Genomic DNA, 19,469 nt, shown 5'->3' with positions numbered 1-19,469 from the left:
CTTTAAGAGGGAATATCTACCATTTTGTTTTGTTTTTTTTTTTTTTTTTAGGAATTATTGATTTTTCTCATACTTTCACTATACATGTAAATTTTTTGCTTGCCTTCTAAGCTTGATGTATAAACAGAACCAAGTAATTAAAAAGTTCAAGGGAAATATATGGCCTTTACCAACCTGTCACAGCTGTACACAGCCTCTAAAGCCATGGACATCACATCATCCTGGGACTTAATGATGGGGTTGGGCAGCTGTTCAAAAATATACACAATGAAACAATGTTAAACATGTTTATACACAAGGAATACAACTGGAACAGTTACAGTACATACAATCTTTATTTCTTGTTAGCCACATGAAATCGTTTGTGAATATTCAAAGGCTTTTTTCCAATCTACCAGCCATTCTGTGTTAAATAACAAAAATAACACATAAAGGCCCATACTTCTGATCAATAAATATTTGAGTAATCATTTAAGAATTTTTTTTAAGAAAAAAGGTTGATGAAATATTTTTATTACAGAAATGACAACAAATCGCAATAAACTGGAACAGAACAGACATGAATTATACCCGACATCTCCCTAACTCTCCATAACAAAATACAAGGCTTTATAAAAACGACAGAATTGAAGTTTACTCACATTGATCTTGGAAGACTCGAAAACTTTGAGAACAAGACTGAGGTCTGTCTTTGCCATGGTAACGATGTAGTCTCGGAGCAGCGTGTTGTAAGAACCATCATTTTGTCGTTCACACTGCATCAGGAAAGGTACTAACCAGCGATGTAGATTCTTAACATACATCTCCTCAGTTGACTACATGTGGAAGAAAAGTACCAGAAATTTTCCTCAATGATTGTTTAACTTTTCATGATCAGCAGTTTTTCTTTGTATTCCATGTTGTTTAAACATCAAACTAATGTACAAACTTTAAGCTTCACTTCAGTTTCTTAAACCATCTTTAGACAATATTCTGGATATGCTATCATAGAGTCTAAGCTTGTGAGAATTTCACTTTAGTCAAACGTTAGTGCCCAGCTCCAGTTGAAAAGATGTCAGTCCCCCACCCTAGAGACAATCTTTATAATTCTTCTTCCTAATGCACTATGTATATAAATCAGACTTACAAAGTCTTTAATAACAACCAAATACTCAAACCCATTTGTCAAACTGACAGTATGACAATATGGAATATAACAAGGTAATCCATTTAGGTGTAGTAGTCACTCCATGTATCAAAAGTATCTCCCACCTTTGACATTATCAGTTCAAGTTTCTCATAGTCTGCCATTTTTGTAACAGCCTCAAAGGTCACCGTCTCCTCTAAATGGCAGTCATAAACCAGCATTTCCATGGTAACCAGATCATCTAGAAGATCAGTTAGGCCCTGTAACACAAATCACATCATCCCATCATAGAAAAATTAGAACACACTTTGGATATCCTACTGCAAAACACAATTTATTCAATTAACCAAAAAAGTTAGGGATCTTAATATTTCATCAAATGGCAGATCACTGGATTTCTTAATTTATTGTGTCCACTTATAAAGGATAATAATTATTAAATCGTGTTTCATGAAGAATGTGATGTGTAGAATCCCAATCAAAAGCAATTTTGATCAATATACATGTGACTTACAATATCAACAAGAAATTATGTTGAGAGAATTGAAAGAAATCCAATGTCTTCCATCTCTGGGTGAACTGGAGCAAAACTTTGGATTACAACTGTAATGACTTGGAAAACAGCTAACACTACCTGATATGTTAGCACAGTGCTATACAAGAATGATCTTCTCTCACCTGTACACCACGCTCCACTGCCAATTTAACAAGGTTGATGGCATGTTCTACCTGTAAGGACATGGCCTCTATTTCAAATGCACGGTATCTGTACCACCTGGTCAGTAATTCCGCAGGTATCTCGTCACATCTACATTATACGATAGAAAAAAAATGGACATGTTAAAATTTTCCTTTTTTAGGTTTAGCTAGTCATTTTGTAATATTCACAAAATCTATTTATATTGATAATTTGTTAAACATTGAATTTTGTTGAAATTTTGATTTAAATACAGTTGTGTTTTAATCTGGAAATTGATTTTCTGTATTTGATGTAAATAAACAAATCAATCTGATTAATCTGGACTTAACAATAGCACCACACCAATTACATCAAATTGTAACTTAAGAGCTAATGATTTGGCATTGAACAATATTTTTATCTAGATTAGAATACAAGTCTTTATAAGTTTGAATTTAGAGTTTTGAGCTACTGAATAGATGGTAATTTTTTAAGTCAAAATGATCAAATTTTTCTTTTAAAATGATTGAATTACAAACGAATGTTTAAAAAAATCAATATTGCGATCTGGACGTAAAAAGACATCTAATATATGTTTTTCGTTATTTCACAAATAAAATTTTCACTGTTACACTATTGTACCCTGAACTAGCAAAAATCTCATCCCCACAAAAATAAAACACTACATGGTTGTTCAATTAAAGGAACCATGATTCAATAATAATGAATTCTTCATACAATTTAATTAATACTTGATGTACTTACCTGAATTGGGACAAGTTGGCATTGTCTTCGTACAAAAATTCACCTAAATCTACCTGTAGTGGTTCAACAACACACCTGTGAAGTTGAAAGATTAAGAAATTCCTTATCAATATGGCCATGCCATCCCTGGAATCAACTTACATATTGCATATCATACAAATGTAACAGGTTAACAACTCACTACAAATATTCAAACAAAAACATTTAAAGTTATTATCAATATGTTTCAGATACAACTTGAGGTAACTGTGTGACTGTAAAAAACATTTTTTAAAACTATTCTGTTCATATCTTAAGTTAAATATATCATCTGACATGATATTATTATGCAGTGCTTATTATACATTATTTTTGTAGCTGTAAAAGTCAATGAAATGCTTGTGTTTGTCCTATATAACTATCAAGTACCAACTTAATTATAAAATTTACTGGACAACGTTAGTACCTGCACTGTGGTGTCTCGCACCAGTCTGTTTCACGCCAGCTGTTCTCCTCTAGAGGGAGCACACCACTGTCATCTCTGCCACAAAGAAAAGTATACAGGTGATATTAACTAGGGTAGTATTGTCAAATCTTTCATCCAATGCTCTGTCAGAGATAATTTTTATCTTTAATTTTCGAGTTGTTTCCTATGTTCATACTTAGATGTACAGTCTAAATTGTCACCCATTTTATCAATGTTAATTTCCTTATAGAACCCAAACAAGTATTTACATACTTTACCAATGTCAATGAGACAAAAGTTCAGAAAATAATTTGAAAATTACATCTACTGAGGTATCAGTATTAACTAGGTCTTTCCCTTAAATTTTTCACAACAAAAAAATTTAATTTAATTTACATCATTATTATGAGTTAGATAAAGGAACCATAATTTCAACTCATCCTGATTGTTTGTGATTAAATAAGTAACTATGCGGTCTCCCTTTTATCATCATATGTATTCATCTAGTAAAGCTTGTCACACACTCACAGTGACCTTAAACAAATATGTATATATAAGTACAACTGATTTAAAAACTAAACAAGTATTTTTGGTAAGATAGTATAATTTACATAGTTACTTGTCCAGTAATAAGCCCATGTCCAGTTTTCAGCCCATCCTTATCTAGAGCTAGTCAGAGTAGTCAGCAAGTATATAATTATTCCATTGACCTGTCATACAGCAATAAGCCCATGTCTGGAAATAAGCCCACCCTTATCTATAGCTAGTCAGAGTGGTCAGCTAATATATAATTATTCTATTGACCTGTCATACAGTAATAAGCCCATGTTCAGTAATAAGCCCATCCTTATCTATAGCTGGTCAGAGTGGTCAGCAAGTATAAATCAATCCATTGACCTGTCATACAGTAGTAAGCTCATGTCCAGTAATAAGCCCACCCTTATCTATAGCTGGCCAGAGTGGTCAGCAAGTATTTAATCAATCCATTGACCTGTCATACAGTAATTAGCCCATGGTCTGAGGTACTAACTTGACCACCAGGTCTGTTGTGGGATAAATATAGTAGATATGTTTGTACTTACACAACTTCCGGTAACAAATCTCGGTACTCTGTTGGACAAGTTGTTTCGGGGAAGTTTGACAACACAGCAAGCCTGTAATCCAACATTTTATCAATAAGGATAGGATTTCTCTATTTTTTGACAAAATGTTTATAACAATACTTGTCACTTATCTAGCAACTTATTCAGTATTATGAAAGACCATCATGCATCAGTAATGTCAATTAATATTTTATTTCAACAAAATAAAATATCTGCCTGATAGATACTGTAAAATCTAGTTGAGAGTTAAAACTAGAAACATGTCAATTTTTTCTTTGTCCTTCCATGTTGTGACTAACACACTGTATGTAAAATTTAGTTATTAACATTGATATGGTGTATAAGCTAAGATAAAATAAATCTATAAAGAGAACTGTTGTATTCATTGTAGTAATATTAATACATAATACATATTTAACTCTGTACAGTTCTACAACAGATAGAGAATTAGTTTATGATGAAAGACTTTTAAATTTATTTACCAAACAACTCAACATTTTATATTAATTTAACAATCAAGTACACAATAAACTATATTACTGTGCAGGAATTATTTCAGACAAAACATTTAGAAATTTACAATAAACTAATTATGAAATAATGTCATTGATGTAATATTTAATTACTAGTTACATATAAAATAAACATCTCTAATAATAATTCTAGTCACCCACATCACTAATATTGGAGAAAGGAAAAAAGGGAAAATTTCATGTCTGTCAAATATTTGAGGATGATCCAGCGGCCCAATAGTAATGCATTTCCTAGATTGGATGTTAAAAGGTATGGGTTTCTCTTTTGTTGTTACCTCTGTTACTGCTGTTTTCTCCCACACAAGATGCCTACTTCCATCTTGCACTGTACTGATAAACCGTAAGGTTTAAAGTAAATAAACTGAACTGAACTGAATCTGGGCTGACACAAGTGATTATTACTATTTCAATTATGAGAGAACTTGTTTCATAATTAGCTGTAAGATAGACAAAATTAAGAGTTTATGAGTTTACCTGTGAGGTTTCAGGGTCTCGCCGTGATAGGTGAACAGGTGTTCCAGTGCTTTCCAGTCACCATGCTATAAGAGAACAAAAGTTAGAATGGAAATCTAAGCAGGTACACCAGGTAAACTAAAATATCTGATTTACTTATGATGTTATATAACGGTATACAGCTTTTCTTTCAACCAGACACTGTAATATCATTAATATTGGGGTGGGGGAGGTATTTAATTTAATTGAAGGAGTGGTTACTCTAAAACTTTGAATTTATATGTCCATGAAATGATACACAATAAAAGTTTACATACGTTTAGTACTAGTGGATTTAGTAAGCAAGATATAACCGTAAAATCAAGAACCAACAAAAACGTATATTTTTGGAAAACCATTAATTTTTTATCAACAAAAATGTATAACTTGACCATATGCAAGAAGTTTCAATTTTAGAAATATTTCATGAATACTGCTTTCATCATTTCTTTGAGCATTCATATACTGATATTTGCATTAAACTAGAAAATTCCAATAAGACAAGAATGTCCCCCCCCCACTGTCTTGCATATAAATACATATATATGATTTTTTTTTTTTTGACAGATGTCCATTTTAATTTGATGAGGTATAGAACTTGATGTTATGATACTGAGGGAAAAATATGAACCAAATCTTTTGTGACTTTCTCAAGATATGTCATTGACCCAGAATGAGACAGTATAGGACACATCAGGATGGGCCGACAAGGGTTTCACTATATGTTAAAACACTATGGATTTTTTAATTGTTACAAAAGCCTTACCTGTGCATAATTCACTGCTGCTTCAACAATATTTTGAGAACGAAATTTCTCAAAAAATTTATCATTGAACCTGGAGACTGCAGCTGCTTCTCCTCCAAGTATGAGCTGTTATAGACAAAAAGAAATAGCCACTGAAATTGTCTTCAGATATACAACTTTAAATACTTACTAGTTATTGACAAAATTATCTAAAGTTCACCAATATCAAATAAGGGTTAAAATTAAATGAATAGTTAATGAGTTTCCAATGATATGTGAATTTCTGAAACAAGTCATCACACTTTTTATTTTAAGGAGCATTCGGCAACCTTAAATAATAGATAATTCAAATATCTTGATGTATGAAAGTTTTTGTTCGGTCCAAAATTTTATTCCTATATATTACTACTAATGTAACCCCTTATGAAATGAAGTTTTATAAATCAAACTTTTTGATGTATCAAAGTTTTTTCTTGGATTGTAAGCTATGATAACATCGTCATTGACACCTCATGATTCAAACCAAAAAACTGACCTGTACTGTACAGGTATTTTTGTCCTGCAGCAAAATCTTACACATTTCAATGATGGGAGTTGCCTTTCAATGGGATAACGATAATCCACTATAATTATTTCTGTTTTACTGGGTTAATTAACGACTTAACACAGATTTAAATTTAATTGCTAACTTACAAGCCATGATCTTTAATAAAAGGTAATGGGACGTTGTGTGATGTTCACCGCCACCATTGTGGTGATGACATTTAGTTTGGTCTAATTTACGGAATTTTGAAAACAATCGTAGAATATCCTATCACTTGTATGATGATTTCAGAACATCGGCAAACACTCTTGTAATTTCTACAGACGAAGATGTGTGATGTTAGTGCTGCCGTTTCTGGATAGAATACATTATGATATTAATTTTACTCTCTTTCAAATTCATTTGTGCCTATAACATTTATATATCAGTCTTAAAATAATTACTGTAACACATAAAGACCACTTTAATGCTGCGCATCGTTTCATTAAAAATTTACCTGTAAAATACATATACTGTGTAACATGAAAGATCGATTTCACATTGATTTTTATCTAAAGTTATGTTTTTCTTCATGAATGAAAATGTTTTGTGTAAAGATGAAAATGCATCTTTTCATTTAATCTTGTGTTTTAGTATTTGTTGTGTTTGTTAAAGTAGAAATATTGTGTCATTAACTATATAGGGCCATGAACATGAAAACATAGATACAACCCATCACACATGATTCGAAGTCTCGATGTATCAAAGTATTTTTGGTAGTCTCTTGAACTTTGAAATATCAAAGTTTGACTGTATTATTATACATCAAATGGAAGCAAATCCTTTTTATCACATGAAAAATGGACTTTTCTACACCAAACCTTAAGTCATGTCCTCTATCTATGGTCCTCACTGTTACATCACAATGTCACCAGTGGATGTGACGTTGTTTCGTTATCTAAAGTGATGTCACAATAAACGATTTATATGTTGCACATGTGACATTATGACACATGGGTATATTCACTGAATAACAAAGCTACCATTTGATAAATGAAAGTTTACATTGACAGTCTATTTACGAGCAGATGTTGATTATTTTCTTACCTCATACGTTCTCAACCGATCTAGGTACTGAAGAAGCTTGAAACGAACTCTACACAACTCTTTCTGCTCCAAGTTTAAACTAAAAGACAAAAATATAAAATATGCTATAAAGGTTTCTTTCTGATTGACAGATCACAAATTAAATTTCATAATGAACAGGACTTGTTTTGTGATAACAGATATATATGTGTGTACTTTAGAATAAATTAAATGTATTTCATCAGACTCAAATTTTGTGGTTTTAGAAAAATTTACATAATTGTTGGTACTTGTCTTAATGATTTCATGAATAAATATTCCACACAAAATCCACTAGTACTTTTATCCATTCAATTTTTATCTGTTATCATTTCATGAACATATAAATTCGAGGATAAAGAGTAACCATGAACAAAGACAATGCTGCTATTTTCATGAAACTATCTCTACCATTTACCACGTGGTTGATGGAACTCATTATTGTAGGCCTAGGAGCTTATCCAAATTTGTTACTAGTCATGATATTTGCAATTATATATGGCATACAGGGACTTGAATCTCTAAACTGTCTGCATTTGAATATATAGGAAATAAAAGACATACAATATTAGACCCTGCATAAAATAGAAAAAATTACACAATTTTCTGTCTTAAATCAAATTCATACAACGACTGAAAACATGTAATTTGACATTATATATTACTGTATTTAACTTAATTAGCACACTGTGCACTAAATAAAACAATACACAGAGATAAGTCTCCACTTGAAATCTCTGTGGAAAAAATGTAAAAACAGGTGCACCAATCCTCTTTCCCTAAATAAAGGTGGGGTGTGCTTATAGGGGTAAATAGGTAGAATATGGTATATTGACTTCAACTAATTTGAAAGCAGTTTAAAATTGAATTGTATAACTGTAGTAAGTTCAACTAACTTTGAAAAATCAACTTGTTCCATTAATTCCATCCTCCTTTTCTCTTTCATTTCTTCCCTAATATGTTCTGTTTCAGGATCAAACTCATCCAAAGACATATCTGCATACAGTCCTTCTTCTGGGTCACACAGGATGAACCTATACAAAATGTCATGAGGCATGCTATATTTAGTATCTACATTTTGTGAACAATTTACATACAATCAGTATGTCTCAAACAAAACGGTAAAGTACAAAAAATGGGTTATAATTCTAATAGTAAAGTACAAGATTTCAATTAATCTTAATTTACAACATTTGAAATGAAAAAGATTATGGTACTATGTATTGGGATATTTTTGCACTTGTACCATAATGATTATACATGAATTCACCTCATGTTCATTTCGCTCTTGGAGGATTACATAAAATGTTACATAAAAAGAGTAATCAATTTTTCCCCATCTTAAATTTGCCATTCTTGTTATGGACAAAGAGAGAAATAATTAAACAGAGGTGAAAATTTCCCAGTATACAGTATATGCCTTGTCATACATCTTGGCACACCTTCTGTTGTGTAACCCTAAGTTGTCTCCAGTACATAATACAATCAGTTTATTTTTTTGTTTTTTGTTGCTTTACATCCTATAAAACATGCCGGGTTTCAGTGGTGGAGGAAAGCCAGAGTTCCGGAGAAAAACCAGTACCTAACGACTGCCCCACGTAGGCCTCTAACCTGGGGCCCAGTAGGAAAGTGAAAAAGACAGTCAGATGCCTTAACCACTTGTTGATTATCTCCACATCTGACAGCATATCTACTGTACTGTTCACATTCCCTACTTACCGCCCTCCATCTTCTCCCTTGCCTATTGCAATGAGAGCCTGGAGATCTGTTCCTCGTAAACCAAACTCCAGCAATTCCTTCATAGCATCAATATTTTCAGGCATTCTCTCCAGACATTCATGGAGGACCCAACCTCTCTTTTTGATCTTACTCTGAAATAGATTCATATTTAAAAGTCAAATTCAGTCCTAACAGAGATGTTGTCCCCTACAAAAAGTATACACTCACTAAGAAAAACATATATTCCCCAAATGACACAATGACACACTATAAGATATATTTCAGAGTTTTTGTACATTGTTCTAAATATCAAATCTGGTTTCTCAAAAAGATAAGCTTTATCTTATATACTGACTATGATCTATCTAGCAGTGAAACAGTGGTGGTGCGGTGGACTATCTATTATTATGCCAACAAATTTTAAAAGTCAGCAGTACTTGAATCTATTCCTGTGCACTTTTGCCAAAGAAAATTGAAACCTTGAAAATTATTGATCCTATTTTTGTCTTTGGGTTATTTTTGATGACAGATAGGCCAAGTTATCATTCCTTATGATGAAAAATCCAAGATGGCGGACACTCATACATCTCGTGAACAGGGGGATTGCCCGCAAATAAGCCCCCACCCCTTCGGAGGAGGGGGGGGGGGGCTTATTTGTGGTAAAATACGGTAATTACCAATGGTTATACTACTTTTCCTGTATCAGCTAAATTTTGATTACAAAAATATCACCAATAGATTTACATTTCCCTGGCAACAAATATGCCACAGGGAAACTATCATTAGAGAGTACTTACCAAATAGTCTTGAATGGAAGCCTTAGACACCTCTGACTTTCTCCACTGTCGCTGATAAACCTTGTCCGAGTCAAGGTTGTACGCCCTAGCAAGACCTAATGCCTCACCATACTCCTCCAGCTCAATCTGTCGATAAAACAGAATTTACAGTATCACTTAGATGTTCAAATTTGTTTCAAATAATTAGCAAAGGAAAGCCAGTAACACATTTTGTTTTTTTTCCTTTCAATTTCATGAGTGGCAGATTTGAGACAAAGATAAACACTCACCTTTCTGATATAAATTTCTTAAGGAATTTTGGCAATTTTAGACAAAAACTTACCCTTCTTGTACACAGTTCCTCAGGTGTGGGTAAATTTGAGATAAAACTCATTTTTAGTTTTTACAGTTCTTCAGAACAGAAGAAGAAAATTTGAAACAAAAATTTACCTTTTTATGTACAGTTTGTTAGGTTTGGTAAGTCTAAGAGAAAAACTCACTTTTTAAGTTACAGTTCCTCAGGAGTTGAAAACTTGTGAAACAAAGACTTAACTTTCTAACTTAAGATCAAATCTTACTTTTGGTATACAGTTACTCAGGAGTGGAAAAATTGTGAAACAAAGACTTACCTTTCTGGTATAGAGTTCTTCAGGAGTGGTAGACTTCAGACATACCAATCTGTAGGTTCTGTTCACCATCCTCAAGTACAAAACAACATCAATCAATAAGTGTTAGTTCCCTTCAGGTCTATGTAACCTCTTAATCTTTATATCTGATCTTTTAGATCAGAATATTACAAAATATCTCATTCTTCCACAAAGGACTAGTTTTCAACTGTCAGTGGTTCTAACAAAGTTTACATACTTATATCACTCCTACATTCACTAATGATTTGAAATCAAATTCAATGCAGAATGTGAAACCTGATTAATTAACTTTTCAGTTGCTGTCCTAATTAACAAAACAGGTAAAGAAGTAAATTTAATTGTTGAAAACATATCTTCCTTGTCAAAAAATTAAATATAAGACATCGATCAGATTTCATCTTTGACAAAAACAGAGGGATCAACTATGATCTTTGAGAAGGAACATAATGAGGTTGGCAGATTCTTACTGAGGTGCATGCCTTTGTACTATAATACTGAGTGAACAGTACCTGGCAGTAGTAAATAAAATTGAAAATAAACCTTTATCTTCATCATTAAAATCAACCATACATTTTAGTTCCTGTCCATCATATTTCATATATATTTTTTTTTCCAAGTTTATTTTATACAACAATCCATTCTGTACCCACAATATAAGATTTCATAGCTTCTTACTTGGGACGTTTCCTGGGAGGCTGGAACCGTTCAATATCACGAAAGTAGGACAGAACATTTTTACTTAAAAAAGCTGTAACCCATCTGGAATCCTCTTCCTCGTCACTGTCATCATTTTCTGCATCCTCCTCATTCATCAGACGACGTTTCTGTCGGAACTTGTTCTCTACCTGTATCAACATTTACAGAGTTTCATAAGAATTTTTCTAGCATATTGCTCATTGACCATGCTTTGTGTTTATAGCTTATGAAATAGCAAATTCAATAAGACCTTGTGTAATTTAATTTCCATTACACAGGGATTAATCTTGACAATTTGACTATCAGAAAAGGTTAGTATTCCACAAATGATCTGTTGTCATCTCTGAACATAAAACATGTGGAAGTTTCCCCAAAATGAAAACTTTCTCTCAAACAGAGTCAATTAATATATTTTACTTTAAACATTTTCAAATCATGCCATCATGAAAAAGAAATATCAATTTAATCTCAACATCGTCATATTTTTTATGTAATCTTTATGTATGTCATATATTTCTACTCTATTCTTCTATTGAATTCTGACTAAAAGGGCTTTCTGAAACTCCACTTTTCCTCAAAATAGACCAAAAATTCCCCTTTTTCCATAATGGGTAGCATTCCCAAAATTCTAGAATATCTCATGAAACATTTTGGTAATGTTCTAGGATACCATAAAAGGAAAATTCCTTCACATACAGTGAGATATCAAATTTTATAACATTACTAACAGTGTTTCCTTTGGTCTAGTATTTAAATTATAAAATTGAAATTTGAAAAAGAACAATCTATTATTATAGAGAGTCACGCTTGTATTAAAATAATTGAGACAGAAATGATTGCTGAATCGTGACACTTGCTTCACAGAGATTCCTAATAAAGGTAAACAGACTGCTTGCCAGCTGACTGAGAGAAGCAGTCTCTTAATTGACACAACACAATTTTGTACCTTGTTATAAATAAGGACCTGTAATTGATGGGATACAGCAGGTTTTATCAAATATCAGGTTAAATATCCTGATATCAAGATGGCAGTTTAGATAAACTTGATTATCAATAATGTATTATATGCTACAAAAATTAAACCAAATAGAAGACAGTACTGTAAAACCAGGAATGTTTGAGGAGGATTTATTTACATTTATTTTGTGAGTACTCAAATCGACAAATTCATATATCCATGAATAGTTAAAATTAGTATATGCAGAAATTTTGAGGTATATTTATCTATAACACAGTGTCCACGAATGAAGACTTTTTTGAAAAAAGAAAACTGAACCCCACATAAAATGCTTACAGTGTAGGGGGTATCATCAGCTTCATCATGGAAACTTTACTTACTTCTAATCCTAGGAATCCACCATCATGCACTGCTGATACCCTTGAGGACGGCTCAAACCACTCTGGAGATGTACCTAAAAGGTTTTTCAATGTAGAAGCTGAGGACACAGTAACAGCTCCAGTACCTCTGGACAAGGTCATAGCCTGAAACAAAGTGGTATTAAGTATATACTGACACTTCAAGAAACTGAAAAAGCTGCGATACCTCTGGGCGAGGTAACAGCCTGTACCATAGTGATATCAGGGTTATGTTGACTATTATGGACAAAGAATTATGGTGTATCTGCTACCTCTAGACAAGGTCACAGCCTGAAACAAAGTGGTATTAAGTATATACTGACACTTCAAGAAACTGAAAAAGCTGCGATACCTCTGGGCGAGGTAACAGCCTGTACCATAGTGATATCAGGGTTATGTTGACTATTATGGACAAAGAATTATGGTGTATCTGCTACCTCTAGACAAGGTCACAGCCTGAAACAAAGTGGTATTAAGTATATACTGACACTTCAAGAAACTGAAAAAGCTGCGATACCTCTGGGCGAGGTAACAGCCTGTACCATAGTGATATCAGGGTTATGTTGACTATTATGGACAAAGAATTATGGTGTATCTGCTACCTCTAGACAAGGTCACAGCCTGAAACAAAGTGGTATTAAGTATATACTGACACTTCAAGAAACTGAAAAAGCTGCGATACCTCTGGGCGAGGTAACAGCCTGTACCATAGTGATATCAGGGTTATGTTGACTATTATGGACAAAGAATTATGGTGTATCTGCTACCTCTAGACAAGGTCACAGCCTGAAACAAAGTGGTATTAAGTATATACTGACACCTGAAGAAACTGAAAAAGCTGCGATACCTCTGGACGCGGTTTACATCTTGAAACAAAGTGGTATCAAGGTTATATTGACAGTTAACAGCTAAGAGCACAGAAATATATCTGGTATATGTGACTTTTATATTATGTTTCCTTTCTTTAACTTTGTTTGTTGTAAAAATAGCTCTACAGAGCAAATGTTTAATATTTCCACGTAAACAATTTTAAATCAAATTTCTTGTATCAAGTCTCGTTTAACTTTGACAAGGTCTCAGCTGGAGACGTAGTGGTATGAATGTTATATTGACATTTGACAACATTGTAACAGCCCAGCCATCTCTGGACAAGCCTAAAAAACTGATTAAGTAATTTGTCTGATATATGTATTAATATTCACTATACTACCAACCTTGGTCTAAATTAATGAGTCAATACCAGATAGGGCAAGGTCAAACATATAGCTTACCTCATTATTCCACCAGTTAACATCAATCAAATTCTTACAGGACACCAAATCTGTTGAGTTGAAAAATTATTTTAAAATCAACATTGATTTAAGCATAAATTTTAACTTTCAAATTTGATTATTAGAGGATTTTTTTTCTTTTTTTACATATTTTTTTTTTCTTAATTACATTTTAATTTCTGATTTTTTTTTCTTTTTTAAAAAATTGAAATAAAAATGACATGAAAAGTGACTGTATTGTTTTACAGTAGGCATCCAACAGTAAAATGTTTAAAAATCTGTAATTCAAATAGATGTACATATATAATGTTTTTCGAACATATAAAATTCAACTTGGATCATCGCAAACCAGAACTTGTAGGTGATCTGCTGAACAGGTGGCAGAATATACAATTTTAAAGTTGGTAACTTATTACACATTTCTAGGTATTTACACAAGGAAATTGATTAACCAGTTATCATGTCTAGTTATTCAGATGAAATCACCTTTTAATATCTTCCTCTTCTGTGGGTTTTCTGTAAAATCTGGGCTGTATTCATCACTAAAAGGCTGAAAAAGGAAGATCACAAATTCAAAATAAGGTAAAACAGAAGACTGCAAGTAATCATTGGATTTCCTCAAAATTTTGGTATCAAGATAAACATGGGGCGAAAACTCTGTGAAGTGGAGTGCAAGACCCAATTTCCATACAAAGTTTAAAGGATAAGCAGGGCTAAAGTTCAATTATATCAAGAATATCTTTTAAATTCACTGAACACTAAACTGAAGAAGTTATTGACTACTAAAGAAGTAAGCATATGGTAGTTTCAATTTAAGCAGTGTATTTCCCGTAATGTCATACACTTTGTAATAGCAGGAAAAATGATACAAAGCAAAATTTGTCAATAACAGAAATATTATCAATTCCAATAAAAATGAAAATATCACTAAGTCTATAAGGAGTTTTTTCCTAAATTTAAGTCTCCATGGTAAATAAAAATTTATTTGCAATTTCCAGTACGTATTATGCAAGTTTCTGAAATATCATTCCATGCCTTAAGTTTCAAGTTATTCCAAATTCCATGGAGTGACAGAGATAAAATATAAAGATTTGCAGGTGCAATAATGAATTTTCAAGCTTCAAACAATTAGAAATATACTAGATGTCAGACTAGAAATTTAACTGATTCCCACCTGTTCATCATGAGTCCATTGTCTATACTGTTTAAGTGATGGAATATGCCACAAAGTTAGATTTCCTGACTGGTGAATTGTTGCAAGCGTTTTTGTGTCCGGAGAGAGACACATCTTATAAACGCCATCCTGTAAACAAAATTGAGGTAGGTAATACATGTATGTTAAGAGTAATATGTCTGGTAGTGGCAGACAATGAAGTAAGCATATCTATGAGACAAACATCATCAATCTGTGTGATATGGAGATCTCTTAACCCAAAGGTCATTCTTTAATGTAAAAAATCAGAGTGCTCAACCTTTATATAATCAAAGAGAGATTCAAGATAAGTCTGTCTACATCAAACAGAGATGACTGATCATTTTTCTCCCACGATTTCATTTTCCTTACATACATATATACTGGAGGTTGTTGTCAAGAAAGGTATAGGACTACATCAGCTAGTTTTATTGAAAGAAACAGTTATCATGAAAGCAGATTCATAATATATATTTTAGGGATGCAAGTGTTTCTTTCATAGAAATCTTTTATAACTTAATCTCACCTGGTTTTCACTGCTGCTCAGTCGTAGTTTGGATTTAAACTTCCCAAAAAATGACCTTCCTTGCTTTGACTGAAAACAACAAATGTTCTTGGTATAAAGTTGCCTTCTTGTTATCTTTTTGTTTTACATCTCTTTATATCTGATACACATTATGTCAATCTCTCGGAATCTAAATTTGTTTATGGATGACTTCAGGTCAGGAAAATCAAATGACTAACTCAAGGCTAATAAATCTAAGTGAATGACTAAAGGTCATTAAAATTGCATGACTGACTCAAGGTAATTAAAATCACATGACTGACTCAAGGCTTATAAAATCTAAGTGAATGACTCAAGGCCATTAAAATCACATGACTGACTCAAGGCCATTAAAATCACACGACTGACTCAATGTCATTAAAATCTAAGTGGATGACTAAAGGCCACTAAAATCACATGACTGACTCAAGGCCATAAAATCACACGACAGACTCAAGGCCATTAAAATCTAAGTGGATGACTTTAGGCCATTGACATATCCCTGTCATTAAAACTAAATTTTTACACAATAACTAAATTGACAAAGAGACTATGTTTTGTTAAGGTGGTAGTAGTTTTAATGAACAATGCTAGGTAACCATTAAATAGAGTTTGACACAAATTCTTTTGAACAAGGAGGTATCCTGTAATTATTTTTTTCACAGTATGAAATACCTGATGCAGATCTTCCTTGTAATCTGTCACCAGTTTGTAGTGGGGAGGACCAGAGAGGATTCTCCAGGCTGTAAGTCCCTCCTGTCGGGCTTGGGAGGGAGACTGGGTGTCATCACAACCCACTCCACCTACAAGGAGGAGCTGAGCTCCTGAGTGGTATTCCACACAGCTTATACCAAGTGGATACTGCTGATTAAACAAAAAGCTGTGCTGAGCCTCATATCCTTCATCACGCCCAACCCAATACTTGTGTAAACTTCCATGATAGTTCACTACCAGAAGTTCTGCATGCCTACAAATGATCAATTTATCATAAAAAATAAGAATGGCAAATCTGAGCAACTCATCACTTCTTCCATGAAAAAATATAATTTTGCTCTTTGATGTAATGTTGAAAATACTATTTTTAAGACTTAGAGCTGAGAGCAACAGCTTTTGTTACATTTCTTCAAAAGTGTTGGCAAAATCTTAAATCTTACATAACTACAATTGAAATTTTGTGAATTACCAATTACTAATTTTAATCTTATTTTCAAAAATCAAATCTAAAATGTCAAATTTGAAAATAGATCTAAAATTACCATGGTGGATTGGGAATGGTGTCAGTGAAAAGCATGCCTGCCACTGCACAACTCAGCTCCAATGGTTGTCCATTTTCATTGGGTGCCTGCTACAAGTAGATATAGTGTCATTAAAACATTTTCTGTTACATCTTCCCTGTATCATTTACACTGCTGCGTAAGTTTCCCCACTCTTAATCAACTGAGTGACAGAAGACAGGACAGAGTTTATATAAAACAAACCCTTGTTCATAGTATACAAGACGAAACTTTACTTGTCAAACAGAAAAGAATACAAAATAAATATAAGTGACATTTCAAGAAGAATGCTTGTATAATATGTAGTTATGTTCTCTACTTTTGAGCAAAAGAACCTTAATGCACTGCTGTTTATATCAGAAACTGATATTTCTGAGAACATCTTTTAAAACATTCAAAGGAAATCAATTTAATTACTGATTTCATTGGAACTCTTAATTGACAAGTTCATATATCCACAAAAATATCTAGTTTTATTGAGCATTGTTTATCCACAAAATCAGTGTTAATAGTAGTATTTAAAAAAAAAAAAGAAAAAAAAAACCAAGAAAACTGTGCTCCCATGAAAATATAGAGTTCTATGATTATATGATTGTAGAAGTGAAAGAAAAAATAAAAAAGAACATCAATCTTAAATTATTAAATTAGTAAAAATATTTTCCAGTCTGTTATGCTATAAATAAACAACATCAAAGACAATTTAAAAATCGATAATCTTACTTCATAGGCATACACCAAAAGGCAAACATGAGACAATCCTCCAAAACTAATATAATTTGATAATTTGAGGCAAATACTTACAGAATGAGAAAGGGAATAATACTACACAAAAAAAGTTTTATTTCTGAATTAATATCAACTGATCTTATAATCTGTATACATTAAACATACCCCTTGAATGGTAAACAACCGAGCCCCTAGCATATCAAACACATCCACAGTGCCATCACTCTGAGAACAGGCCACCATGGTGTTGTCTGCACTCCAAGCTACACAGCGCCACTGAGGGTATGGATCCCGCTGCACAACACCACGACCTACTACTGTCTCATAAGCATTATTGCTTGACCTGTGGAGCCAAGGCAAATACCAATACAGGATGATGCAGGTTATATTTTTAGCTTTTTGATGATATTCTCACTACGTCAAGAATTTTACTGAAACCATGTACAGCATCATTTATAAAGTCACCAAAATCAAATATGCTTGGGTTTTCGGTTGTGAAAAAAAACTTTTAACAGTTCCTTTTTCAGTGTCATAATTTTTAAAAAAATATTATTTTTTTTTGAAGTTTCAACAATCTATTAGCATCATTTTGGTGTCATGTAGGACAATCACTTTCATTACTCAACACATTGAAAACAAAGCATGCTTACAGAGAAAAAAATTCTTTTGAGATCTCTTCAGAAATATAGTGAGACAAGTTTATAACACTATTCTTTTTTTCCCCTATTGTAAATGATATAATCTTATTATTCTCAAATCTTTCCATGGAGGCCTGTTCTATGAAACATCTACATATCCATGCATGACATTCATCTATACCTTATTTCTACACATTGGTCCTGAAGGATAGCCACAACCTCAGCATTCCTGAAATGTAAATGAAATCATCAGCATTTTGTTTTCTGAAAGTTTTTTTCACAAGATCCTCTTCTAGAATATTTGTTTTTCATTTCTTCTTCACTTTCGATGAAATCTTCCTTTTTTGTAATTCTTCTGATGAATTTTTGTATTATATGTGTCATACAGTGAAATAAATACAGACACATATCCAAATATTGAGATTGAGTTTCTCAAAACAAAGAGGCTACAGAACAAAATAAAACATTATTATCAACAGTAATCATAACATCATCATTTCTTAAAAATAAATAACGCTGTTTTATCTTTACAACAATTAAAGTATAAATTTTATGAAAATACAATGATAACATTATTCCTGTATAAAGCACATTTAAGAATACACTCTCCACATACACATACAAAGAAAGTACCTTCCAACAGCAATGTGCCAATTTATCTCACTGTTTATGAGTTTAAGTAATCCTGCTGGTAAAGAACATGGACTGGCACTTCTACAATTAGACAAAATAGATGTTAAACAAAGCAAAACATATCATCAGATTAGTGTACTCTTATAATGGATCTTTTAACCTATTCCACCTAAATCATATTTTCTTAAATAATTGTACAAATGTACAGGACTTGAGCAATCCATATATCACCTTTCGAAGTGTTCTTTGTGCTTGACATGAGAATCAGGACCTATACGCTGTGCTACCACTAATTAATACAATGAAGCCTGATCTACCATTGGACATTGACAAAAGAACTCTGATGGAAATCTGAATTGCATTTGACATACTGCAATGTATAACTGGTAACTTTCCGTGGTAAAAATTTTAGTGACCTACTTTCAAAATGACCAAATATTGTTTTCATAAATTTAAATTTT

General features: G+C 32.6%; 1 protein-coding gene across 1 annotated transcript in view; it reads right to left on the bottom strand.

Annotated features, from left to right (window-relative positions):
• The window catches only part of LOC132547506 (NBAS subunit of NRZ tethering complex-like), a 50,756-nt gene that overhangs the window by 26,714 nt on the left and 4,573 nt on the right, over positions 1-19,469 (bottom strand). The window contains exons 4-28 of the mRNA XM_060211262.1: positions 19,009-19,089; positions 18,557-18,604; positions 17,903-18,080; positions 16,994-17,082; positions 16,413-16,704; positions 15,720-15,788; positions 15,176-15,304; positions 14,488-14,551; positions 14,002-14,051; positions 12,713-12,856; positions 11,354-11,523; positions 10,661-10,730; positions 10,053-10,178; positions 9,256-9,407; positions 8,433-8,570; positions 7,519-7,597; positions 5,910-6,014; positions 5,126-5,190; positions 4,098-4,169; positions 3,016-3,090; positions 2,571-2,645; positions 1,805-1,934; positions 1,252-1,386; positions 642-815; positions 175-248 (exon numbers count right to left, since the gene is read on the bottom strand). Of these exons, the coding sequence (XP_060067245.1) occupies positions 175-248; positions 642-815; positions 1,252-1,386; positions 1,805-1,934; positions 2,571-2,645; positions 3,016-3,090; positions 4,098-4,169; positions 5,126-5,190; positions 5,910-6,014; positions 7,519-7,597; positions 8,433-8,570; positions 9,256-9,407; positions 10,053-10,178; positions 10,661-10,730; positions 11,354-11,523; positions 12,713-12,856; positions 14,002-14,051; positions 14,488-14,551; positions 15,176-15,304; positions 15,720-15,788; positions 16,413-16,704; positions 16,994-17,082; positions 17,903-18,080; positions 18,557-18,604; positions 19,009-19,089 (2,784 nt within the window). The remainder of the gene's footprint in view (positions 1-174; positions 249-641; positions 816-1,251; positions 1,387-1,804; positions 1,935-2,570; positions 2,646-3,015; positions 3,091-4,097; positions 4,170-5,125; positions 5,191-5,909; positions 6,015-7,518; positions 7,598-8,432; positions 8,571-9,255; positions 9,408-10,052; positions 10,179-10,660; positions 10,731-11,353; positions 11,524-12,712; positions 12,857-14,001; positions 14,052-14,487; positions 14,552-15,175; positions 15,305-15,719; positions 15,789-16,412; positions 16,705-16,993; positions 17,083-17,902; positions 18,081-18,556; positions 18,605-19,008; positions 19,090-19,469) is intronic.

The sequence above is a fragment of the Ylistrum balloti genome, unplaced genomic scaffold, assembly GCF_031769215.1.
Source record: "Ylistrum balloti isolate Yb309-2 unplaced genomic scaffold, AGI_CSIRO_Ybal_v1 Utg369958, whole genome shotgun sequence".
Classification (NCBI taxonomy): domain Eukaryota; kingdom Metazoa; phylum Mollusca; class Bivalvia; order Pectinida; family Pectinidae; genus Ylistrum; species Ylistrum balloti.
This window is presented reverse-complemented; position numbering and strand designations above follow the sequence as displayed.